At 35.6% G+C, this 27,888-nt stretch overlaps 2 protein-coding genes across 4 annotated transcripts; one reads left to right on the top strand and one right to left on the bottom strand.

Moving 5' to 3' along the window:
• The first annotated feature begins 7,819 nt into the window (after positions 1 to 7,819).
• Positions 7,820 to 11,541, top strand: LOC136206132 (heterogeneous nuclear ribonucleoprotein 1-like). Its single transcript, XM_065997063.1, has 4 exons — positions 7,820 to 8,165; positions 8,412 to 8,635; positions 9,691 to 10,888; positions 11,217 to 11,541. The coding sequence occupies exons 2-4, from the start codon at positions 8,414 to 8,416 to the stop codon at positions 11,228 to 11,230; spliced, it is 1,434 nt and encodes a 477-aa protein (XP_065853135.1). The 5' UTR covers positions 7,820 to 8,165; positions 8,412 to 8,413; the 3' UTR covers positions 11,231 to 11,541.
• An 11,526-nt stretch (positions 11,542 to 23,067) lies between these two features.
• Positions 23,068 to 27,505, bottom strand: LOC136205941 (ras-related protein RABA5a). Of its 3 annotated transcripts, none has more exons than XM_065996807.1 (4): positions 27,039 to 27,505; positions 25,790 to 25,945; positions 24,288 to 25,041; positions 23,068 to 23,672 (listed from the first exon to the last, which is right to left on the bottom strand). In XM_065996807.1, exons 3-4 carry the CDS (start codon positions 24,625 to 24,627, stop codon positions 23,335 to 23,337), a joined length of 678 nt encoding a protein of 225 aa, XP_065852879.1. In that variant the 5' UTR covers positions 24,628 to 25,041; positions 25,790 to 25,945; positions 27,039 to 27,505; the 3' UTR covers positions 23,068 to 23,334. The 3 variants fall into 3 exon arrangements, with proteins under 3 accessions (XP_065852879.1, XP_065852880.1, XP_065852878.1); XM_065996808.1 differs by lacking the exon at positions 25,790 to 25,945 and having other exon boundaries at positions 27,039 to 27,135; positions 27,216 to 27,505; XM_065996806.1 differs by lacking the exon at positions 25,790 to 25,945.
• Between the last annotated feature and the right edge of the window lie 383 nt (positions 27,506 to 27,888).

Below are 27,888 nucleotides of genomic sequence, written 5' to 3'. Positions count from 1 at the left end.
AATGTTATTCGGCTAGATTGGATTTTAATTTTAGATCTTATTCGTTATTCGATATTTAGTTATTTGGGTTTGATTCGGTTCGGTTTAGACCGAACCGACCATTGAACACCTCTAACTACCTTAGCCTCTCTAGAGTTCCTTTGCTTTCAGTTGCAGCTTCATAGACTAGTTTCGTTGCCATAACTGCAACAATTATCAAAAACTAGTTCACTAGAAATAAGAACTTTTCACTACGATATAAATCACAATTTGACACAGAATGCATAGCTTGTATCATTGCAAAAATCAACCTATATTGTCTATTGAAAGAAAAATATAGTTCTAAGATATATATAGTTTATGCAAAGATCAAATGCTTATCAAAACAAAATTTGAGACTTAAGTTGAAATGCAGAAACATATACCTTTGCTCACCTTGGTCTTTATAGCATCTTCAAGAACATTGCACTTCTCTTCCTGTTTAAAAGGTCATGCAACATGAACCACAAGATCCAGATCAATAGCAAAAAATCATAGAAAGATATAAGAGGATAAAGTATAAAAATACCCAAATCATTGTCGGTCAAGAATAAATTTACCCCTAACACATGAATTGTTGGAAAATTTTGAATAAAATTATTATATTAATTTATATACCAGCAAATACCTCCTTTCATGAACAGTTGTGTCTGTTGTGTACAGTCGTGTTCGTACGTGAACAGTCGTGTCTGTCTGTGTACAGTCATGTTCGTTCGTGAAAAGACATATCCTTTCAAGTTCTATTTATATAGAATGGATTGTCAAATTCACATACGGTTAGAAAAAATATTCTCTGAAATTTTTCCTAGTATCAGTCTAGTCATAATGTCTTGTTTTCCTACTCCGGTGATAACTAGGCTACACACGGTTTGAGTTCGCTTGCGTAATCTATTGTATCCTGGGAGACGATCGTCAATAGCGACGACATCATCTTAAGGAAACTGCTAATACATGCCTCAGATTTGTCTAACTCTTTCCTTTAAATTTCGAGTTTTACTGTTTATATATTTTTCTGTGTTCATTTTATTTTTTGGTTAATCACATCTAACATTTTTAAGACAGACGTAATGGTTTGTCTAACATGAATTATACAATTGAGAACCTAACATTGACAAGTTCAGATATCATTAACGTGGCCATCTCCTCTTCCACTCCACATATATGCCATGTTATCACTCTCAGTAAAAGTGGCATTCTGTGGATTTGTTGTCCGGAATCTTGTCAAGCATTCTGTGTATTGACTAAAGTTGCAATAGCTAGGGGTGGAAACGAGCTATGATGGTTTGCAAACTGTCCGAGCTCGGCTCGACCAAACCTCGACTCGATAGAGCTCGGTTTGAGTTTGGGATCGGCTCGAGACATTCATGAGCCAAGCCGAGCTTCCTTAGGTTCGGTTCAAAAGCTCGTGAGCGGACTCGTTTGATTTTTTAATTACTATATATATTAATATTTAATTTATAATGTAACAAATAATGATAAAAAAATAATTATCTTAATTAACCCTTAAAAAATATAGTATTGGGTTAAAAAAAAGACATTTAAATTTGGTTATATTATAGGATACTATAATAATATAAGTCTATTTAAAAACATTAATGTAAATGGTGCATATAATATAATTGAAAACACAAAAGAGAAAAATATAAGTATAGTGGCTCAACAAATGGCCCAATACACACCACATGGAAAGATTGGCTAAAACCTAGGATTGCCAGACGTTGTTTACGTCATTTGCTGATCACTCGCCTGGGAAAACAAATCAGTTTCCATAGGAATCTGTGTCAATTGACATAGCAATTTCGCAACTCGAGGATATTCTAGGCGGGGACCCAAAGGTACCTAGCCAACCAAAGCTGAACAAAAGCAGCTGAGCCTAGAGGATTGGCAAGACGAAGAATAAAAAACAACAACAAACCCAAAAGCTTACATTATACAAGCTAACTGAACAAACTGATTCATAGCTTCAAGGGTTAGAGGGGCCTCGACAAAAGAAAAAAGTGGTCCTCTATGAAATAACCTGGAAAATCCCTCCCCAGAAAAAGGAGCAGCAGCATGATGACAAAGATTGGGAACCAATGTAGTGGGAGAAGTATGAGGATTGGTACCTTCGGAGGCCAATCTGACCTTTTTCAATGAAGGAAGAGAAACAGCTGAAGCACCTCGCTTAATGCCCAACTATGGGTTAGCATTTGGTGGACTCCCACCTTTAGGAGATTGGGCACCACTTGGAGAGCATTTCTTCCTCGAAAGATCTTCCCGTCCCATTTCAGGGGAAGTCGCAGCTCCCTCAGTAGGCTCATAGATTCTTTCTTTCGCAAAACGACGACAGAATTATCTCCCACCGGATCAAAAGGCACAACATCGAAGGCTTCGGTAACAACGTCCACCACATGCTGAGCATCTCCCAACATGAAAATCTTTATGTTAGGACGAGGGATGTGTGGCGATTTCACGAAGCCACTGAACCGTTCTTCCTTTTGCGGATCATCATCCTTGGAGCACATTTTGATGGGGTTTAATGTTGTTAGGCAAATTCCGTAAGTGCATGGTTCCGCTTGTAGTAATAAAAAGATATTGTTCCCACACAGAACACTGATTAACTACTTTAACAGATTATTAGATTATTAATTCGTGTTCTCTTGATTATAGAAAATAAATAAATAAGTTGTGAAATAGTTTTGTTTTAAAAATAATAATAAAACTTAAGTTAGATTTCTTTGGTTTTGATTCCGTGCATAGCTCGGGATACAAATAAGGTTTTTAATAAATATAAACGCGTTAATACTTTTCAATCTTCCTACAGTTGTATAAGATAAAGAGTATTTAATCCAATCTCTGGATCTAGGATTAAATAACTTAGATGTTTTTAGATAGATAATTCTAATTCCTTGATCTATCGTAGTGAATTAGATTTAAGAACTAAAAACGAAATAAGTAAATGATATGATACAATTATCCTTTTATAAACTGAATCTCTTCTAACTTCATAAAATGATAATTATTCCTATGTCTTGCTTATATAGATTTCCCTAGAATATTCATAAAGTAGTAATAGAATAAAATGACGAACATAAAATAATTTGCATTAGATTAAATTGGGTTTTTAATAAACAAGAATTGATAGTGTTGATCATATGTCAAAAGTAAAGAATACAGAGAATAAAGACTATAACAGATCAGAGTATAGGGGTTGTGAATCCTTTTACTATCTCTGCAAGGATGCCAAGCCTCTAGTTCATCTTCTTCAATTGTATCTTGTATATTGTATCTCAAGGAAGTGTATCTCTCGATCTTGCTTCATTCAATGCTGGAATTAAAGCCTTAGAAATTACTGTAACTTGATAACTTCAGTATATCTCTGAATATCTCTTGTGAATCTCTGTAAATTATCAAATCTGTATATCTTGAATGGAGAGAATGATCCTTTTTAAAGTAGATGAAGGATTGTGTCCTTTTGAGATGATAACTCTTCATGAAGAAAAATGGAAAGTCATAGCCAATGGTGAAGAAGAATGATGATTCAGATGGAAGGAGATGCCTTGGTGGTGAAGAATCATGTCTTTTTGCAGTAAAAATACCGGTCACGAATGAGACGGGGGTGTCACGTTTGTGACATGAATTGCCATGAAAAGTTGGTGAGTTTTGTCTATCACGATCACGACAGTCGCAATCGCGACACATGATTCTTGCCAAACGTTGGATCTTCGAGCATGTCACGATCGTGACAAATAGGTCACGAACGTGACATGTGTTTTTGCCCTAATTTAAGCTTCTTTTCCCGTCTTTTGTTCGTTTCTTGCTGATATTTCTTCATATTGAGATTTTATCTGTTTCAAACCTATCTATGTTTAGATCATAAACAAACAAGTGAAATCTTTCCAAAACATTAAATAATCTAAGCTAAATGCATAAATATGCATGAGAAAATACGTAAACTTTGGACTTATCAAGTGTCCTATAGACAATTGTTGTGGGATATAAACTATTTTTAAATCAATTGTTCATTATCATTTGTTTTATAAGATATAGTAAGTTTAACTATATAAAGACATTAATCATTTATTAGAACTAATTAAGTTAAATAAAAGAAATTCTAAGTTTATTTAAGTAATCAAAAAGTGTTCATACAATCATGAAGTGAGACTAAACTTTATAATAAACCAATAAACTTAAAACAACCCCAAGTCAAGTAATATGTTTATGGGATTAACATATTGTTGTTGAGACTTGCACGTAATAATGTCTTCTGTTGTGAACAGAGAGTTGATCTTGCAAGCTTTAGATATGGAGATATCTAGACAGTTATATGGATCAGGTGGAGGATTTCATTAGGATTGGAGACCCGAATTGAGATAACAGGATGGATGGATTTATCCTCATATGTTTCATCTCAAATGGTATTAGTAGGTATAAATAATCCTCAGACTCAAATAAACATTAATTAGTGATTTTGGATTATTGAGTGTGGTGCTTTGACTTTGTTGAAACACGATCCACTATAGAGGGGACTCTGGGGTGTGTGAGGCATGCGTTGGGTATCACATAAAATAATTGCAGGATAGTTAATGTTAGATTGAGCATTTGTCACTCATGATAGATAGGAGATATATCCATCGCCTATTGTAGAGAATTAACTCGAAATCCTTACAAGGTGATAGGGTTAAGAGTAGAAATAGAGATTTCACTTAACCTATCTATTCAGAGTTTATTCTAGCTGGACAAGTAAAACATACGTCTCATTCTATGTAACTTGACATATTTCATAGTTATAGATTCGTCCAAGGATATAACTGATAAATGATCGAATTATACTGGACCTAATACGGAAAGGTAAACGTCAATATCAACCTGGCTTCTTATCACTCTAGGGGGAATGTCTACGGTTCTACTAGTAACAGTCCTCGAATCCATTCCGTTATATATTTAGTTGAAATTAATCAGGTTGAATTAATTCCAATAAATATATACGACTAGCAGTGGTAAGAACCTATTGGGTCGCACATGGGACTTGGAATCGGAGGACAGAATGGTAATTAAGAGAGAGCAAGTATATAGGCCGAAATTTGTGTATATTAGGGATAAGATAATTATAATTAGATTATAGTTATAGTTGAATTGTCTAATTTGTGAAGGAAATCAAGTGGCAGACGCTCTTGTTAATCACGGACGTCTAGCCTCAGATTTACAAATGTGGAATACCCTTCCGAACTTCTGCTCCCTTTTAGCTAGAGATAATGTCCTTGGTAGGGATATGTTTAGATTTTCTTAAAACATTCTTTGTACTAGATTCATATTTTTTCATCTCTTCTTTTATATATCTTGGGTCTTGCCTTTTTGGGGGTGCGAACCTGGTTGGGATTTCCGTTAGGTTAGGTCCGTATTTCAATTAAAAAAAAGAACTAAGAAAATAAATTATTTTAGTATTTTAATTTAAAAAAAATCTAATTATGTGATAATGGTGCCTTCTATGCTTATTTTATTTTTTTCACCATTAGATGATGAAGTGTAAAATTCATCCAATGGTGAAAACACACAAAGTAAGGCTTACTTTGTCAAAAACAAAGTAAACATATCCATAGCTTCTACCATGTGATAATATTAATTAGAAAGTTTAATGTGATTATATCTTTAATTAATTAAATCCCTAACATAAATAAATATCTAATTAGATTATGATAATTATTTATTTATTTATTTATTTATATTAAGATATAAATAAAGATAATGATTATATTTATTTATTTATATATTAGTAAACCTATTTGGAATATGATTCTAATTAAGTGATTAGGGTTAATATTTGGAAGACTATAAATAGTCCTCCACCCCTATGAATTTCGGCCAAGCATATTGGAGGCTAAGAAATTATTCCGACTTCCACTTGTCTTAATTACTCTTTCGTTTACTCTCTCTTTGATCTCGTGTCGATTCCTTTAGAGGTGATAAATTTAAATTGCTATTCATTGGTTGATTACTAACTGTTTTCTTTTCTATTAATTTCATTGTTCGTGAAATACGTTTGAGAAGTTGTGGGCACTTCGTTTGCAATGGTAGATTGATCTTCAAAAAAGGTACACTTGTTTAATCCCTCTTTATATGAAATAACGATTAACGGATCTTGGGAAAGGGAAATAGATAAAATAGATAAATTTTTATATTTCCGCTGCATCTAGGTTTGTCTATTTTCCTTCACATTTGGGAGGCATGCCCTTCCACAAGGTTACAATTCTTCTCTCTTGAAGCCCTCCACAGATTCGATATCTCCATCCAAAGTATTGGATGTTTCGTTATTATCTAGTGAAACGGTAGACTCTGATTCAAAAGGAGCACCACCGGAAATGGGAACTACTGCTAGAGGAATTTAAAGTAGGAGCACCAACGACCGACGAGGTGGCTACACAAAGGATAAAGATGACATCACGAGATGCACATAACAACAGTGTAGAGCGGAGCAAGAAAAGAAGCAAAAGTTACCTGAGGAGTTGTGTATAGCGCCCCTTAAGGAGCTACTAGAGCTGGTGAAAGAGGGGGGGGGGGGGGAGGAATATCTTGGGAAACCCGTCTACCCACAACACGGGCATTTACCTCCGCTTCAACTAAACGAGCGGCGACCTCAGCCTCCTCTTTAGCACGTTTTTTGACAGCCAACTAATGAGATAGCAATTTTTGCCATACAGTACTCATAATAGAAACCTACACACAGAATTTTAAGAATCACAACAAAGTGTTCAAATTCTAGGACAAATCGGGAGTCGCGGACAAAGAAATGACAATAAAAATAGGAAAAACTCACTGACGTGTCACGTAGAGCAGTTATTCCCAAGAAGTCAAAAAAGAAAGCAAGAAGCTTGAAAATCTTAAGAGAAATGGGATGGCAGGATAAACGAAATGATAGGAAGAAGGAAGATAAAAGGAAAGCCAAAAGACCTCAAAGACAAATGAAGTGTCTGTAGCGTAGGAATGAACACTATCATTAAAGAGCCGCCAAAACACAAGATCCTAGAACCATCCCGTAAATGACACATTAGCACAAACAGAAAAAGGACCCATGATGTTCCCGAAAGAATAAGAACTTGGAGCCAAATAACAAGATACACCTTCCACAAAAGATTTATTACAGAATCCTGAAAGAATGTCTTAATGACTAGGTACTGGGGGACATTTGATATCAGACTAAATGATATCACGTGTGTGACGTCATTGCTATCCTTATTGCGGCACAAGCCCAAAGAATGTTAAGGGCCTAAACGCGTCCAAGATGGTCCAAGCCCAACGAGCGGCAGCACATCACAACGCCCAAGCCTCTAACCTCATCACATCAAAGGATCTCCTGGAATCCTACGAGACAAAGTATTCCTCTTAGGACTCGAACTCCTTAAAGGATCATGAATCTTAGCTCCGTAAGGATTTCCAAAGAAGATGACAACCTTAAACCTAATCATGCACTATAAATACACATGTATATGCACAAGGTTCGAGATGTTAACTACTATCTCTAAACTAGTCTATACCTTTCCATTCGATCCTAACTCAGAAACTGATTTAGACATCGGAACGGGTTTTGTCGAACTCGAGCTCCATCTAACATGCATACCTTTTTGTAGGTACAAACACAACATCGGATCATTAGCGTAGTTTGGACACGTAACCGAATTCAGATAAATAGTTATTAAATATCACTAAATTATAAAACATGAATAAAAGAAATTTACTGTACAAATTATTTAACCCATGTTCTCTCTCACTTTTCTATTTCTCCCTGTTCCTCTTATATATATCCAATTGAATCATCAAATAGTAATTACAATAAACCATTTGAGAGGCAGATAGAGAGGGCGAGAGAGCAAAACAGGACGGTGTCTCTTCCCCTCTCTTCTTATGCTTCATCTCAGATATTAGATTCTCTCTCTCTTTTCTTTCTTTCTTACTTTATTTTTTTGGGTAAATTCTCTCTAAAATATTTGCTTTCTTCTGGGATTTCCGTCTTCTCCAATTTAATCCTTTCTCCCGTTCTCTCATAAGAATCCTGGATTGTTCTTCGATCTGTAATTGGTCAATTTAAGGCGTTTTTATGCTTTTCGATTGAATCCACAGGCTACCGATTTCATACTAAAAATATCCAAGCTTTGTTTCATTTGTTTGACGAGGTATGTTTCTTTTTGTTTAACCGCATTATGATATTATGTTTCTGATTGTTTTTGTCAATATAATATTGTATTCTATCTTGTTGAAATATGTTATGCCAATCAATAATGGGCTGTATTATGATCTGGTCATTTCCAATGTTGTGATACAATTTTTTAACGCTGTTCTATTTAATTTTGTCGACACCAATAAATGATCTAATGTTTGATGATTTTTGTGTGTGTGTGCTTTTCTTTCCGATTTAACAGAAATGGAAATGGAACTTGGAAAACTATTCATCGGTGGTATCTCATGGGACACAAATGAGGATAGTCTTAGAAACTATTTTCAGGCATTTGGTGAAGTTGTAGAAGTTGTGATAATGAAGGATCGGGCTACAGGACGAGCTCGGGGATTTGGTTTTGTTGTTTTTGCCGACCCGTGTGTTGCTGAGAGGGTTGTGATGAAGAAACATTTGATAGATGGTAGAAACGTAAGTTTCTTACTCCTAATATTTTTTTTATCAATTCTAATTTGGATCAATGTGTTTCACTGCTTTTTTTTAATTAATCAAACTAAGTTTTCCTGTGAGGCTTAATTTATTATGTTGTGTTTGTTTAAAATGGATGCTCATTGCTCAATAACATATGATGGATTAGATTGTATTTTATTGGTTAGCAATTCATCATTTCTTTTCCTTTTACAGTTGGTAGGGTATTATGTCGGATGCACATTTCAATTGGATAGCTCCGTTGTGGAGGGAAAATGTATATAATTGTCTATCTTTATAAAGATAAGTTAAGTCTTGAGATGCAGAATATAATCATAGACTCTTTTGAGACCAAAGTTATTAAGAGTAGAACAACGGAGTTGATAGGTTTTGTTTTAGAAGGAAAGAAACTTTTCCAAATAGATTAGGAGTGGCTTCCTGAGGGATCAATTCAATTGGATGGCACAGCTAGATCTGAATGAATGAATAAGGCAATTAACCTCATTCAATAAATGCTGCTGATGGTAAAAAGTATTGGGCTATAGTTAAAGCATTGTTTGGGGCTGGTTTCTAAATGAGGAAATACCCCTTTCAGATGCCACTTTTGATACCATACTTACATAGATGGACTGCAGCTTATGTTTCTTAGCCGCAACTTCAATTGTTACACGCTCAATCAATTAGTCTTAGAGCTTCTCAGTTATTCTATGCGTCTTTTAAAAGACATGTGTGGCGTGTGCAAAATGAATTACATTTATCAAGTGTGAAAAATGCTAAGATACTTTCTCATTTGTCATATTAGCTTCAAATCATATTTACCATAAAGCTTTGACATCCCCAATACTGCAAAGTTCTTGAAATTGTCAAGAGGTGAAAGGCGGAAGACTTTTTTTATTTCCATCAATTTTCAGGATCTATGCTCACTTGTGGGAATAGCATTTTTATTCTGCAGGCTTCGTTAATTTTGAACTACTTTACAATATAAAGAGACTAAAATTTTGAATTATTGGTGAACATGAAAATAGGTTAGATTTCCTTATTAAGCTTTTGGTTTTCAGGTTGAGGCAAAGAAGGCAGTTCCAAGGGAAGATCAAAACCTTCTGAATAGGAACAGCGGCAGCAACATTCATGGATCGCTTGGTCCAGCTCGTACAAAGAAGATATTTGTGGGAGGTTTGGCATCTACTGTCACAGAAAGTGACTTTAAGAAGTACTTTGATCAGTTTGGGACAATTACAGATGTTATCGTTATGTATGACCACAACACTCAAAGGCCAAGAGGTTTTGGCTTTATCACGTATGATTCAGAGGAAGCTGTTGAGAGAGTATTGCAGAAAACATTTCATGAACTCAATGGTAAAATGGTTGAGGTAAAGTGGGCTGTCCCCAAAGAATTATCTCTAGTGCAGCCTCGGAGCCCATTAACTGGATTCAATTTTAGTCCAAGTAGAGTTAGTAGCTTCCTGCATGGTTATAATCAGGGATATAGTTCAAATTCAACTGGAGGACTTGGCTCTAGAATGGATGGTAGGTTTAGTCCAGTTCCAGTAGTTGGTCAGAGCACCTTTTCTCCATTTGGTCCTGGTTTTGCTATAAATTTTGACCAGAGGTTAAGTCCTAGTTATGGGGGAAACTCAAACCTTAGTTCTAACCTCGGCTATGGGAGATTGAGTCCCTCATATAATGGAAATTTAACCAAGTATGAAAGCCCCATTGGGTATAGTGAAGGCAATGGTGGAGAGAGTTCACTCTTTAACTCACCTGCTCGAATGTTGTGGGAAAATAGAAATATTAATAATGCTTCAATCTCCACAAAGTCTGATAGTTTTATGGGCACCCGAACTGAGAATTCAGGAGTCGGTCTTTTTGGAGGCATAGGAGGAAATTGGGGTTCCTCAGCAAACTCTGGACAAGGTGGAAGTGATGGTTCTGCTTATAGTAATCGCTATCTTAGCTATAGGAGTGGAGATCTTGGTGTTAATCTAGGAGGTGTAGGATTTGGGAGATACAATGGGGTGAGCGATGTTCCAATTTCATCTCTTGCTGCATCTAATGTTGGTAATAGTGGACCTTACAGAGACATCTTTGAAAATGGCTCACTTTTTGGGGATTCTACTTGGCTATCCTCAAGTTTAGAGCTGGAGGGGTCTGGTTCATTAGGTTTTGGAATTGGAAATGCAGCTTCAGATGTTGCTAGTAAAAACTCTGCCGGTTATGCTGGTGGTTATAGTGTTGCAAATAGACAAGCAAACAGAGGTAAATACGCTTTCTTTCTTTTTTAACTTTGGAGAAATTATTAACTGTTTATGCATCGATCATTGGCAAAACATGTTCAGTTGGATTCTCATTCATATCATTTCCAACTCCGCTGATTAACAAGACTTGAAATGTAGCAATCTTTCTTCGCTTGCTGAATCTCGGCAGGAGATTGTTGTTAAAGTTTTCAACCATGTATGTTTATTGGCATTTACTGCATATAGATATGCGCCAGATATTTAGACTAATCGGATTTTGAATTGTGTGTTATTCATTTGGTATGTTTTATGAATCAGATGGAGTAATTTGTTGGTATTGTTTGTTTCAGGAATTGCTGCTTAGGATGATTATGAATTTATGATGTGAGTGTGAAGAGTAAATTGTAGGTGAAGTATATAATTTGGTACATTTTGCTTGCCCAGAAGCAGTTTATATCAGAAACTTTATTAGAGCTAATCGATATGTCTGTTGTTGATGAAATTATGGTAGAGTGCAGCCGCAAGGAATTCAATGTAAGGTTTGATGTTTTTTTTTTTTTTAATATAATATAGGTCTTTTTTTTTTCTCTTGAAAGATGATTAAGATGTAAAATCAAATTACTGTAATATTTACAATAGCTTAAAAAAATGAATGAATTTTCTTTTTCCCATCAATAGTCTAATATTCTGATTTGTTCATGTTTCATACTTCTTACTTGGTTCTGCTTAGCCTATTGTAAAAGATGCATGTCATATCTGTAAGATAGTATATTACTCTGTTTCCTGAAGATGTCTTTTTAGAAAATACTCATCTTAAAAAAAAAAAAAAAAAACGTTTAGTATTTTTTTAAAAGTCTACTCTTGTCTAATTTAAGCTAAAGGTAGAGCAAGTAAACATCTTTATTTTGGGTAAAATCCATTTTTTTAAGTATTTTGACTAGCATCCAGGCTAAAACCACGACAATTAGAGACCATTGGAATGACGACCAGCAGCTTCCCATCTCCAGAGAAAAGCGATAGAGATACAGGGGAAGACGAGGACCAGCGAGAACGAAGTAACAAGAAAGTAAAAGGTTCAGAAGGCAAAGCGTCGGCAAGCACCTCATGCATACCAGAACCGCAAGGTTCGCCGGTGAGGAAAAAGGTACTATCTTTCAAGGAAACTCTACTTGGTCAGTAAATAAACGACGAGATAGAAACCGAAAATACTGAGGATTCAGAGAGGAGAGTGGGCGACGATTTCCATTTCCCACATGAACCTTGCTCCGACAGTGAAGAAGAAGACGACGAAGATGAGAGATGCCCAACAGTCCGTTTCTCTGCGGATGAGAAGCAAATGCTCTGGCAACCATGGAAAAGAACCCTTATTGTCAAGGTCCTGGGAAAGAAAATTGGATATGCTTATCTGTTCAGTAAACTGAAATCCTTTTGGGCGAAAGCGGGGACTTTGGAATTGGTGGATCTTAATCATGATTTTTACTTAGCTAAATTCTCAAAAGATGAAGATTTTGTTGCTGCTTTTACTGGGGGCCCCTGGATAATTGCAGATCACATAGTAACAACCAGACCATGGCAGCCCAACTTCAATCCGCTGGAGGATAATATCTCAAAAATCCTAGCATGGGTATGTTTCCCTGAACTTCCTATTGAATATTATAACCCTGTATCCCTTATGAAAATTGGTAATCTAGTGGGAGAGGCACGTTATGTTGACAAAAGCTCGTCCAAAGGTATCCGAGGCAAGTATGCTCGAGTCTGTGTTGAACTAGACCTCTCCAGACCCCTTATAGCTAAATACAAAATGAAGAGGAAAATCTATAGGGTTGAGTATGAAGGATTGCACAATATTTGCTTCACTTGTGGACTATATGGTCATAATATGGAGCTTTGTAGCAAAAAAGCAGGGGAAAACCAACAGAGTGAACAGAACCTTTCCGGGGAAACTGAATCAAACCAGAAATCTCCAGGGAGGGATGAGGTCCTAGAAGACTATGGTCCATGGATGGTGGTCCGTCGCCAGCAGAGGAGGAGACCAGCCGGGAAAGAGAAACAGCCACACCAACAAGGAAAAGTCAACATTACAGACACCAACATTAATTACAGGCGTGATCACCCAGGAGTAACTGAGGAGCAAGAGAACCCTATTGCACAACAAAACAAATTTGCTGATCTAACACCACAGGATGAGATTGCAGCAGACAATTCCAAAGTTTTAAAAGATCTTGTCTCTAATGCAGAAACAGTGAACTTGGGCCTGGGCCTAACCACTCTAAGTCAGCAAAAACCACACAATGGAACCCATCCACCCAAAACTCTAATTTCACAAATGCCCGCAAATAAGGTAACCAAAGGAATACCGTTGGCTTCCATCACCAACCAACAAAATAACCCAATAATCCCACCAGTGCAGAATGGAATTAAAGTTACAGAACCTCTCTTGCCTCTAACCAAGGAGCAATCCTCTCGATCAAGTGGGAAAACACACATGGAGGGGGAGAAACCAAAGGAGAGGAGAATAGTGTCATCAAGCACTGGACAAATAAAAAAGCTCTCAGCCGTTTTCCAACAAGAATTCAGCCATGGCTCCTCGCGGGGAAACAAAGATATTGCTCTTGTGTCTGACTCTGGCCCTCCACCAGGAACAACCAAACAAGTCAAGAACATGGAAATAGTTCCCCTCCTGTCTCGAGGGGGGCGAAATGCCTCTTTACGACTTTACTAGTCGTTAGTTTTCTATCCCGCTCATCCCGTCTTTATGTTATTAATGATACTGATGTGTTGGAATATTAGAGGAGCAGCCAATAGGAATAATCTCCTCCATCTACATGATCTGATCAAGCAGCACCAACCGGTAATGTTTGCACTCCTCGAGACCAAGGTTACAGGGGAGAAGGTTACTAAAATTGTATCAAAGTTTCGCAAGTGGGAAAGCTGTAAAGCAGAAATAGAGAACAGGTCAGGGGGAATATGGCTTTTCTAGAAAAAAGGGGCGATTGACTTCAAGCTTTTAAAGTCAGACAAACAATTTATCCATGGACACGTCACTTGTATGGATAACTCATCTTTCCTACTCACAGTTGTTTACGCAAGCCCCAACCCCTTTCTTCGGAGGTGCCTATGGGAGGATATTGATAATTGCAAGCCACAAGTGCCACATTCATGGGTAGTAATGGGAGATTTCAATGACATTGCAAATATGGAGGATCAATGTGGGGGCTCTAACCTATATATTAGGAGAAGCAACATTCATAAGGATCAGATTGATAAAGTGGGGTTGATAGACCTCGGTTCTAAAGGGCTACGGTTCTCTTGGAAGCGGAAAGGACTTCAGGTGCATCTAGACCGAGTTTACATGAATGTGGAAGGACGTCTAAAGTTCCCTGAGGCAGTATCCCAGATTTTGCCTTTTAGAAGCTCAGACCATGCACCCATTGTTCTACATTTGAAAGGGGTGAGTAACTTCAGCAGACGAAATAAGCCTTTTCGTTACGAAATCGCTTGGGAACTTCACGAGAGTTTCAAAGAGTTGGTAACAACCTCTTGGGTTCCCCACCAAGATCTTATGGCCGCGGCAGACAATTTCAAAACAAGGGTTCAGACTTGGAATAAGAACACCTTTGGGAACATCTTCCGAAACAAGCGTCGAACTCTAAACCGTTTGGCAGGTATACAAAGAAGCTTAGCTCGGAATTGGAACGGCTACCTTGCAGACCTTGAGAGCAACCTTCAATTGGAGCTAATCAATACCCTTAAGCAGGAGGAACTTCTATGGTTCCAAAAATCCAGGAAGAAGTGGATTAAGGATGGGGACCGTAACACCTCCTATTTTCATACCTCAACCATGATTAGAAGACACCGAAACAGGATAGAAAGCCTTAAAAATGATGCCGGAGTTGAAATTTCTGACCCAGAGACCCTAAAAAAGATGGCTATTTCCTTTTTCACGAAACTCTTTTCTTTGGACAGGAGCGAGGAAGATGACATACAGAGGGGTGCGAATTTTCCCATACTTTCCGCAGATCAACTTACCAATGCATTCAGGAAAGTTGAGAAAGAAGACATTAAAGGAGCTGTGTTCGAAATGGGGGCATCTAAAGCGCCAGGCATTGATGGACTGACAGCGGGTTTCTTCCAGAAACATTGGAAGGTGGTTGCAGAAAGTGTGTACAAGTTTGTGCTAGGAGTTTTCCATGGCAGGACTCCCATCTCACAAGTGAATGAAACCATCCTAGTACTCATCCCTAAAATAAACACACTAGAAAATTTCAGTCAATTTAGGCCGATCAGCCTATGCTCAGTTATCTACAAGATGGTCACTAAAGTAATCGCGAACCGCCTGAAAGTATTACTACCACATCTAGTCGACCAGAACCAAAGCAGCTTCATTAAGGGGAGGCAACTTCATGATAACATCATTTTGGTCCAGGAAACGATCCACTCCATGAGAAACCGAAAAGGGGAAAAAGGCTTCATGGCGATCAAAATAGACCTAGAGAAAGCGTATGACCGACTCCGCTGGGACTTCATCATTGACACCATGGAATGCATTGGGATGCCACCAAGCTGGACCAAAGTGATCGAGCAGTGTCTTACAACCTCTTCTTTCCGAATATCGTTCAATGGAGATTTGACTGAAACTTTTCATCCAGCCAGAGGGATAAGACAAGGGGACCCCCTCTCACCCTATCTGTTTGTCTTATGCATGGAAAGATTGAGCCAAATGATCAGCACCAAAGTGGAAGAGGGGAGATGGACATGAATCTCTCTTGGTCGACATTGCCCCAAATTGTCTCACTCTTTCTTTGCAGATGATCTCATCCTCTTTACGGAGGCCAATCCAAATCAAATTGAAGTTATTAGAGATTGTCTAGCCTCCTTTTGCAAACAATCAGGTCAAAAGGTAAGGCTCTCCAAATCAAAAATTTACTTTTCCAAAAATGTCTCTAATTCTCTGGCTCGATCCTTGAGTAGCCAATGTGGCATTCCCCTTACTACTTGTTTGGGGAAATATTTGGGAGTGGGGATCTTTCAGAAGAGAACAATGGTGAAAGATTTTAATGAGGTTGTGGAAAATGTTAGCAACCGCCTAGCTGGTTGGAAGGCCTCAACACTCTCACTGGCAGGTAGAGCCACGCTAATCCAGGCAGTCACTAGCGCGGTTCCCTCTCACGTGATGCATACTAATCTCTTGCCAAAAACCACAAGTAGAAGAATTGACAGTAAAAATCGACAATTTCTTTGGGGAAGTAAGGGAGAAAACAGGAAAGTCCACTTAATTCCATGGGAAGAAGTGTGCAACACCAAACTACAAGGAGGAATAGGTATTCGGCAAACAGAAAACCAGAATAAGGCTCTATTGATGAAACTGATATGGAGAATCATTAGGGAACCGAACGCCCTCTGGGTAAGATTACTCAAAGGCAAATATTTTCCACACACTGACTTCTTTGATGCTTCCCCCCAAAAAAATTGCTCTCATATCTGGAGAAGCATTTCCCGGGTCAAAGAAGATTTTCGGAATGGCACGAGATGGAGTGTGGGGGACGGGAAAAATGTCATGTTTTGGACCGACAAATGGTTGGGAGATTTTAGTCTCACGGATGTATGTAACCATATCCCAGCTAACCACCAACAAAGAAAGGTTGCTGAGTATGTTGACAATGAAGGAAACTGGATTTGGTCAGAGTTAGAGGAGCTGCTGCCAACAGAAATATGTCTCAAGATGGCAGCCCAAAAAGTCGACACCACAAACACCCACTCCGATGAATTGATTTGGCATGGGACATCGAACGGAAGCTTCTCAACTAAATCTGCCTATTCAATTGTCACGAGGAGAGAAGATGAAATGGAATGGAAATGGCATTTCATATGGAAGTTGAAAATCCCATATAGGATCAGAATGTTCTTATGGCTACTTACACATGAGAAACTACTTACCCAGGTAGAAAGATGTAGAAGACATCTAACCGACAATGCTACATGCCACCGATGTAAACAAGGTATGGAAACCAATCTCCACCTATTTCGTGACTGCCCTATCACAAGAAACTTCTGGCAGAAACTCCGAATGGAAATAAATGATCAGAATTTTTTCACCAATGACTGGGAAAGATGGTTACTATCTAATCTGAAAAATGAGCAAGGGAGCAACGATGGGAACATCAGATGGAATACTACTTTCTCGATCAGTCTGTGGACCTTATGGAAGGGAAGAAATGAATTCATATTTGGAAATGTAGCTAATACTGCAGAAAATCAAATAAAGTGGATCCGAAACTATGCCGTGATGTGTTACCAAGCGGAACTGGAGAATGATTTCACCAATGTCCGAATTAACGAAGAAATTCTGGTAAATTGGCACAAACCAAATTATCCTTGGGTGAAACTGAATACTGACGGCTCTTGCAGTACAGATACGAATTCCATTGGAGCAGGTGGACTGGTGAGAGACTGGAATGGCTCTTGGATCACTGGGTTTCTCCACAATATAGGAATAGGAGATAGTTTTGGTGCTGAGTTGTGGGGGATTTACAGTGGATTGAAGCTAACTATCGCACAAGGATACAGTCAAATTATCGTTCAATCTGACTCATGGGAAATTATTCAAATGCTAAACGGAAGATTTCAGAATCCTCATATTCATCCCCACCGCATTCTAATCCAGGAAATCTTGTCTTTCCGAGGCAAAGCACATATTCTCTTTAAACACACATATAGAGAAGGCAACAAATGCGCCGATTGGCTGGCAAAACTGTCTCACACGTCACCCATTGGAGTCAGCTGTCTGACAGACCCGCCGGAAGATATAAAACGTCTTTTATTGTTAGACTTTAGGGGTATTGGGGAGTCCAGATTTGTTGCTGCTCCTATAAGCTAAATACTGTCTTTTTAGTTTTTCTGCAGTCTCTAATGTGTTTGTTAGTTTCTGCAGGCTGCTAGCTTTGTTGCTTTTGGTTCTGGTTTTTTTTTCTCTTGTGTTTTGCTGCTACTGCAGCACCTATCTGATAAAAAAAAGTATTTTGACTAGCAGTTTGTATGGTGCCGCCTAAGAAAAATAATTGAGGCAGTTATTGAATATAATGACATGTCAAAACCCAAATGACATGTTTCTTTTGTTTGCTGTTATGGATTGCTGGTAGAAAAATTTACTTTTAAAAAAAATGAAAGATTTTCTATTTTTGTAAAAAACTATTCCCTCCGTTTCATATTACATGTCGTTTTAGAGAGTTGCATAAAAATTAAGGATATTAGAAGAAAGACGTTGCTCCTTATTTATTGATTCCACTATTTATTTATTTATTCTATAATAAGTACATTATGCTAATTAATTTTTATAAACCCGCGTTTTATAGCAGAAAAAAAAGATAACTTAACGCGTACTAATGATATAAAATGACATGTAATATGAAACAAAAAATAGTCTTTAAAAAGACATATAATATGAAGCGGATGTAGTACTTTTCATGCCTAAAATACAAATAGGAGATCTCTAATCAAGTAACAAAAAAAACACCTCCTTGTTTAGATAGTATTGTGAACTAATAGGTTTAAGAGAATTTTTATCCGTGCAATAGGTCTAATCAATTGAAGGAGAGGTACGTATCATTTCATAATAGATGATTGATATTAAGAAAAAAAAATACAAGTGATATTGATTAATTAAGCAAAATAGAATATACTCTAGAAGTATTGTAAAAATATATCTACTAATATTTGTTTGGAATTAAATCACTGTAGAAATATTGCAAAATATATCTACTAATATTTGTTTGGAATAAAATCGGGTATTTATTAAATAATTTTAGTATGCAAACAAAAAAATTTAAAAGATACCTCAAAACATAATTTTTCGAAATTCGGCTAATTTTGTCTATTTTTACAAGAGGGACTAAATATTATATATGAGAATCAAGATTAAAAGATTGAGGAAACATTTGCTAAATCCTTTGAATACAAAAAAAAAAAAAGAAGAAGAAGAAGAAAAATGTAACTTGTTGCTTTTCTCTCTCTAAAATACACCAATATTTCTATAACCTTCTCACGTTTAAAACACTTTTTTTTTTTTATGGTTTTGTATAGGGTCCATGAAGTCCCCACATCCTTAATATTTGATCCCTATTGCAATGATTAGCCACGAACTCGTTGAGTAATCCGTGGTTGTCAAATTCACGCCAGGTTTCAAAACTATTATGGTAAATTCCAATCTTAGATGGTAAACTGCAACAGTGATCATTCAAGTTTGGAATTACTTATAAAAAAGTTACTGAACTTTAGCAATTATATTAGAAAAAACTCGTTATATATAACATGACAATCACGTTGGAAAAAACTCGAATATATATAACATAATAATCACGTGTCAATCACGTGACAAATAACAAAAATAAAAATAAATATTTTTTATTGTCAGATTACAGTTTCAAATAGTTGAATTAAGTAAATAATAAATATTTTTTTTTGAAAAAAGATATCTTTTGTTTATTATCATGTGACTGCCATATAATACGTAAAAGTCAATCATTTTCAATTGACTATCATGTCAGTATTTAAGTAGCTTTTCTCACATGAAATGTCTAGAATGACTTTAAAGAAGTAACAATAAAAGTTTAATGATTTTATTAAAACAAAATAAAGTTCGATGACCTATTTGAAGTTAACTCCAAACTTCAGTGACCATCAATGCAATTAGCACAACTTAAACCAATTCAAGAACTTTCCAATCGACCCCCATTGATTTTTAAAATGTCCCAAAACTGCGTGTTCCCAAACCTATATTGAGCGACCTTAAGTTGTGCTAAATCGCAACGGCGGTGGTTTCCTTCGTGACTTCCATCAACACCTAGTTTGATAAATAACAAACATGATTTAAAGGGCCTTTTGAACTTTTTCTTCATTTTGCTCTTCCATCATGGTAGCATGCTTTCTACTTTTCCCAACAACGCTTTCACCCGTTCGTTTTGAATAAGAAGAACTGTTTGCATCTTGAGTTACCATGGACCAAAGTTTGTTGATGTATCAAATTCTCAATATCAAACTTCATTGACGAATCATGTCTTAGGATAATCAATACTTAAAACCTTATATTCTAATATACCATTTACGAGGGATTGGATCAGATTGTGTGTTGATTAAACAAGGTTAGTATGTGAAAAATAAGTTGCAAGCTAACTCAAAACACAATATTTACTTGGTTTGATTAATTTTGCCTACTTCCACGGAAGAAATAGAAATGTTATTTATTAGAATTAAGATTACAAGATTGAGGAACACTCACAAAACGGGTTTGATGTTCTAAAACTCTTTCTAACTGATATATTATGGAAATTTTGATAATTGGATCCTCTAAACCCTCTCTTAAAGCCTCATTTGAATCTACAAAATGAAGGAGTTATTGGCTAACCGACGTAAAAACTCTGATCCAAACTCGTTTCCAATCGCAGATAAAGAGAAAGAAAAGGCAGAAAGGAGACTAGAGTTTTTTGGCATATTTGGTAGATCTCTATAAATCTTATATTTATAGATTGTTACACATTCTATTATGCTTTATGTTATTACCTTTTGAGATGGCAGACCTTTATTGGAACAACACGATCCTCAAATGATAGACTATTACGTGTAAATTTCCTTTGTTTTTGCGTTCACACGGGACACTTGGTTTTTATAACATGAGTCAGTCTCTACCTTTATTTTTTTTTTATCGATAAGGCATGTCTTCCTTACTTTAAAAAACTCGGTCTATGGGTCGGGGCCTAGTGTTAAGAAATGGTATTTGGAAGATAATTTTTCACTTTAAGGCTTTTGGTGACGCTTCGGTTTCTGTGAGACAACTATTTTGATTTATGATTCTGATAGGACCTCTATCCCTAGACTCTAGAAACATGACATGCATTTAACATCCCTAAAACCCTAATACATACTCCATCACATATTCATACATGTTCATGATTAATATACATACATTTAGATTCATCTCATTTTCATTAGATATTTCATATGCATAATGCGATTAAGATCCGATTAGAAGGTGATTAGTGTGTTGTTAAGATGTAATGATTAGTTAGTGAGAGGTAACTGAGCTAGGACCTAAATGAATGAATAAATATGACCTTAATTGATTAAATTAGAGATAAAGAGTAAGCAAGTACCCCATTAAGCATGAGATGTCACCCATGGTTAAGACAAATTACATCTCCTTATTGCTTTAAAAGGATGTACAATATTCAATTCTTATCATTTTAGCCTAAATTTTCGAATATACTTACAACAAATCTTCATCTTTCATATCCTAAAACCCTCCAAAGAAAACTCTTCAACTTTCTTCCGTTTTGAAAGCAAACAAGTGAAGTTGGGAAGTATAGTAGGTGTATTTATACAACATTGTTCCTAACTAGTTGAAGTTTATGCCTGTAAAAGGATTTTCCAAGCCATTTTGTTTATTGTTAGCTAGGCTGAGTGTATTATGGTAGATGCAAAGGTGGGTTGTCTGTTTCCTGGCTAGAAATAACACAAAATACGTTTGCATGCCATACATTGTATATAAGTGAGATTAATGTGAATTTGGCTATGTTATACCAATATATGTCTAGGTTCAGTAGCTTCATGAAACGTGGCATTTGGATTAGTATAAAGAGAGGTAAGGTAGAATATGTGCAAGTAGGTCATGTGAGGCTATAAGACAAAAGAAATAGATTGCATGAACATTATGGAGTTATTATCTTATAAATATCATATAAAATGCATTATTTTATATTTTCATTAAGTTTGGATTGGAACAAACTGTATAAATGTTACGTGACATTAGGAGTAGGTTACAATTTATTTCTTTAATCAATATATTGTATTTTTTTCCCTATTAAATCAACTTTGTTTTTCCAATTTGAGCTAACATTATCTAAGGTTACAACTTTTTTTTCTTAAATTTAATTTTTGCAAGTTAATATTTTATTAAAATTAGGCCTAAACCATACGCAGCTCTCTGAACTTGTCACTTTTGGTTATTTTGCCTTCTGAACTTACAGGACAACCTATTTACCTCTTCAACTATTTAAAAATGGTATTAGCAATCTCCTCTTTTCATTATAACGGAAACAATCATAACATGTTCTCATTGCAAGCACCAAAGTCATAATAAAAAAGGGTTATGCGCTACTAAAACAAGCTGCAAATGAGGTTAGTATAAAAGTACACTAGTTCTTTTATAAAAATTACATATAGGTTTAACTCATTCTAAATCGTCTACATATATGCAGACTGATTCCAATACTTCCATAAACACTTGTACTAATGTTGGAACTTCACTTTGTTTCCGTTATAATGAAAAGAGAGGATTTCTAACACCACTTTTAAATAGTTGAGGGGGAAAATAGGTCGTTCCATAAGTTCATAGAGTAAAATGACCAAAATTGACAAGTTCAGAGGACTGCGTACGGTTTCGGCCTTAAAATTATAATTATTTTTAAAGAGTAAATGTTTTTATTTTTTTATATACATATTTCTAGTTTTTTCCATATATTTTATTATGCACATATAAAACACTAGCTGTTAAAAACTATTTAATTTTATGAATATTAAAAGTTAAAACTATATTTTACCAATTAAGGTTGGCTTTAGTGGTTAAAGGTATTAAATCACTTAAGTTAGATCTCGAGTTCGAGTCTTAACGTACACACAGAACTTTAATTTAGAGAATCCACCTAAAAGCACACGAGCCTCGAACAGAAAATTGGATAAACTAAAAAAATAATAATAAAAAAAGAAGTTAAAACTGCATTTAAAAAAAATGGTATAACAATATATTTTTTTTTATTTGCTGATAGTGGAGAGTCAATAAGGGTTATTTCACTCCAAAATTTCATATAAAAATTGGTTGAATCTGTGGGCATTTTGTTTTGTTATCCAAAATTTTGTTTTGTTATCCAAAATTGGAGGTTTTGAAGTCACTTTCACAGTTAGAAGTCTCTTTCAAAGAGAATAACAAACATATCAATTATCATCATTTGGTTGGCCTATTATATATTTTCTGTTTCAGAATCTCCCTTTGGGGTCAAGCAATGCTTTCACCTACCCTTGTCCACTCTTCACCTATTGCATATTTATTTCGTCAAAATTCATCACATCTTTCAAATTCAACATCTATTTGCTCTAATTCTGATTATTAATAATGCAATTTTGAAAAATACTTTCCTAAATTATATAATAATAAAAGGGAAAAAAAAGATGCTTGTTTTCAATTTCCAATTCGAGTCATTTACACGCTGCTACTTGTTTAATTTATCTTCTTCAGCCATCATAAACTTAGAACAACTAATACAAATGCTGCTAATAATACATTCCAAAAAAAAAAAATCATGAAAATGAACCAATGGAGAAGAAGAAACATGACAACAATTTAGATGCAATGCAAGTAACAACAATTATAATAAGAAACATTTGACCTGCATTTTTTACTCTTCTTTTTTGGCTTCAATATTAGCAGCACCCTCCTGATTTAGGCTCCGGAGGAGGATTATCACTACCTCCTTGGCTCCCATCTTGTAAAACCACAGTCTTCCCGCTTCCCATCGAGGGAGCATCTTTTTTCAAGGAGTCACCAGACATTACTTTCCGGCTTAATATATTGTAAATCTCTTTCACAACTGTCTGAAAAGCAAGACTCACATTGGAGGAATCAAGAGCTGAAGTTTCCATGAAAAACAAACCCTGTGCCTCCGCCAAGGCCTTGCCTTCCCCTGTCGGTACTTCTCTAACATCATTCAGATCCGACTTGTTGCCGATAAGTATTGTTACAACATTCATGTCAGAGTGAGCTGTTCAATTGTAAAATCATAAACATCAATCGTGAAAGGGATAAATATATGGAAAGCAATTCAAGTAGCATCAATTGCATTAACAAGCCAATACAATAAATGCAAATGCAAGGGGCCACACCAAAAAAAAATCTCTCTATTTTCCAACCTAGCAACTGAATAATGATCTAGTAATGATTTAATCTTAACATCTACATCATAATAAGAGATATCATATTTGCAGCCAGCTCATTCAAACAGAAATAATTGCAATGACACCCTATTCAGATTTGTCTGTCTATAAATATGCTCAATAAAATTAGTCACTTCACAAATGAAAGGCATCATTAAGTAATCAAGACCAAAACTTATTTTTGAGATGGTGCAAACCATCCCCATGTAGTAACTTAGAACACAGTGAAGGAATTCAACCACAATGTTGTACTTTTCCAATTTATACAGCAACCATCCCTCTCAAACAGTGATCTAAAATATTCATTCCGTTCATTAATTATTTATCAGAATGAGATTATCCTGATCAGAAAATATGAAAGCAGATCAATGACATTATTAACCTACAAAGACCATGCATGAAGGAAGATGTCAAATGTTCAGCAAAGTTGAAACTAATCTTACTATGAAGCTCATTTAGCCATTTGCCAACACTTTCGAACGTCTGTCGCCTACTTATGTCGTAGACCAGGAGAGCTCCTACTGCACCTCTGTAGTACGCAGATGTAACAGCCCTAAACCGTTCCTGACCTGCTGTGTCCCATATCTGTGCTTTAACTTCCTTTCCATTAATATCCAGCTTTTGGGTTTGGAATTCTACTCCAATGGTAGACTTTGAGTTCGGATAAAATTCATTTCTAGCAAATCTTGACAGCAAATTTGATTTTCCAACAGCAGAATCACCAATTAGAACAACTTTGAAAAGGTAATCCTCTGTTTTTTCTTCGTCAGGGTAAGCATCCATCTTCCACCCTTTACCAGAATGGCACTATGAATGCATGTTAATAACAACTCTTCCAATGGATTATGTAACTTTCCTAGAAGGCTTATATATGGACCTAAGAAATATTAATCTGCCTGGCAAAGATGGGGAAATGGAATTGGTATATCTAAGAAGGCAGAACAAAAAGGATACTTGACAGGCAGGGAAGGAATATAAAGGACTGACTGCAGTTCATCACATATGCAGAACAATTCATCACATATGCAGAACAATACAGAAGAAACCAGGAGATTCCTATCTTCTTATGTTAAAAACACCTGGACACAATAAAAGAATAAAAGCTTCTAGTCCACACTTTGCTTCCTGCTAATAGTATAATCCCACTGAGAACTTTTTGCATGTACAATCTATTCTCCAACTTCAAGTGTAAGGTCCCTGCAAAGTCAAGAAAGCAATCAGAACCCAAAGAAGTACCTGACATCAAATGCACAATAATTCTTATGTGAGAAGTCACTCCTTGTGCAAAAGTATAAAATCAGTTGCTAGAATTGTCTAAAATAGAGAATAAATGGAGCAACTATGAAAGGATCACGAGTATATGCCATTGGAAAAAATTCAAGACCTAATAATAAAAGAATCCCCAAAAATCTACAAAATTTTCAAATACATCACATTCATTTAATTTAATCAAATTTAACACAATCCATAACGTTTTTCTAACATGATAAGAACTTTGGTGCCTCGCGCCCTATTGAGAGAGCAATTTCATTTTTATTTGTTCCAAATTTCCATATATATATATATATATATATATATATATATTCCCTTCATGATACATATATATATTTTCCCTTCATGATACATCATTAGAAAAAAAAAATAATAATAATGGATTCAAAATGAGCAAATCATATATAAATTTTGCAAATAACAATATTTAATTCACATGTCTAGATCTCTTTGCACTAACTAATTTGGCTAAAGTGGTTGTCAATGCTATAATTTCAGGTTTAAATGATAAAGTTAAAGAATTAGATGTAATTGAAAAAACTTAGGATTTTGTTTTTTGGTCATCGAGCCAAATTTTAAAGAAAAAGAAAAACATTTTATTGCAATGCATGAATATTCCCACATGCTCAAGAAATTTTCAGTCTCTTTAGCGTAATAAGTTTTACGTCAATACTTTGCTCAACTCCAGATGGGTTTCTTCTTAGTTTTATGCACTTCAGTATGAATCCTGCTTAGATCTTCTAAGAATCCAGGACATATAACCTTGCAAATAGAAAGCAGATGAGGCGTTCTTGCTACACCTAAAAGGCACTGAAACTTTAATGCAAATCTACATCAAAGCAACCAGACATCAAAAGGTCAAAAAAATTTCCTTCAAAATCTATTACCTATTCAACATGCTCCAGGTATGGACCCCAACATAGATTCATAAGCACAACAAACCTCAGCTACTATTACATGATCTTAGTATTGCTACAAAGCGATCTAATTCTCCCTCTTAAGATTTCTTAAAATCCTCTCGTTGTTTTTCATTGGATACAATATAATTGTATTAGTCTTTTCTTTTGCCACTCATGGATTTAAATCCACAAAAAATCTTTCACAAATTAATCTACTAAAAGCATTTATATAATATATAAGCTTGATTCTATCTTTAATAATAACAAAAATATAAAGAAGATACTTGCCAATGTCTAAAATTCCTCTGCATAAAATGCATCTAATACAAGAACTTAAGTAAGAAGGGTATAAGAAAATAGATGAGCAAACAATCAGCTACACGACTCTAAACAACTGCAGCACGTTATGAAAATAGTTAAAAAAACGGCTTTACAGGTAAGAACTTCATAAGGGCAAGATAGGACTACTTCCATAACTTTAAGAATTCCATTTATGATGATGTTTATGACTGCAATAAAGCTAACATTTCACTGTACCCAAAAGCAGATAAAGCTAACATTTCACTGTTTTAAGATTTTTGTTTTAGAATAGGAAAAAGTTCCACCGCACTACAGATTCTGCCTAATAGTGAACAATTTGACCTTCCAACTTGCACACCAAAAGGTCAACATTTCGGTGCAAAGTAAAACTTTCAGTCTGGAAACGAAGTCTACACTGAGACCTCACAAGAATGACAAAGAAAACTATTATTCACTATACTGAAATAACTCTAATAATCACAGCAGGAAAGAGCAAAAAAGGAAATAATTTATTAAATGAATATGAAGTCGCACTCTCTCCTTATTTTTTCATAGATCAGCAGAAATTAGAAGATAGAAGGAATAATTGAAAGGAAATGGGAATTCAATCAGATGGAGAACCCTAAATCCAAGCAATGCAACTTAAATTAGCATACCAAACAAAACAGTGGAAAAAAAAAATCTGAAAATAAGATATACGGTAAGAGAAGAAGAAAAGAGTACCAGTTGTTGATGATATGATGGAGCTAATATTCCTTTTTATCTAAAATTTGCGCGAAGATATAATCAGGAAACAAGTAGGGACCCATTGAAGATGGATCTGATAAGATGGTTGAAAGATAAATGATTTGATAATGCAGTGTGTAAAAATCAAAGTTAGTAAAAATAAGAGAAATTTACAAGGGGCTTGTGTTGAGAGAAGACGGAAGAAACGAAGACAAGAGAGAGAAAGGAAAGGACCCGCATTCACTTTCTTACTTTTAGCCGTTACTAATACAGGCTAACGGCCAGGAAAATTAGGGATTTCAGTCTTTAGAGGCTGAAAAGAGAAGAGAGAAACGATGGATGCTAAACACGGCGAACGGCGATTTCAGAGAAGGGAACGACGAACGGAAATCGGCGGTGGACTGAATGAAAGCAGAGAAAATCACGATTTAGGGGAGATGAAGAGCCATTTAGGAAATTATGGATTTTACAAAATTAATGACTTAAATGGTTAATTCGGGTTAACTGAATGAATTTTTTTTTTTAACTACAGTATTTCTTTTTTTCTTTTTAAAAAAAAAAAAACTACAGTATTTTTTTAATCCAATTCAATAAATAAAAGATAAGGTACCAAAATAGGTTCAACGTTCAAAATAACATTAATATAGGCTTCACGTCTATAATATAATATTAATTTAGACTTAACGTTTACAGTATAGCATCAATTTAGGCATCACGTACAAAATAACACCAATATAGACTTCACGTTTACAAAATAATACGAATTTAAGCTTAACGTTTATAAAATATATCCAATTTAAGCTAAACGTCACAATTAAATTAACCATATTATATTTTTTTCCAATTA

Source organism: Euphorbia lathyris, chromosome 9, assembly GCF_963576675.1.
Source record: "Euphorbia lathyris chromosome 9, ddEupLath1.1, whole genome shotgun sequence".
NCBI classification, from domain to species: domain Eukaryota; kingdom Viridiplantae; phylum Streptophyta; class Magnoliopsida; order Malpighiales; family Euphorbiaceae; genus Euphorbia; species Euphorbia lathyris.
Note: the sequence above shows the minus strand (reverse complement) of the source record. Positions and strands in the feature narration are given on the sequence as shown.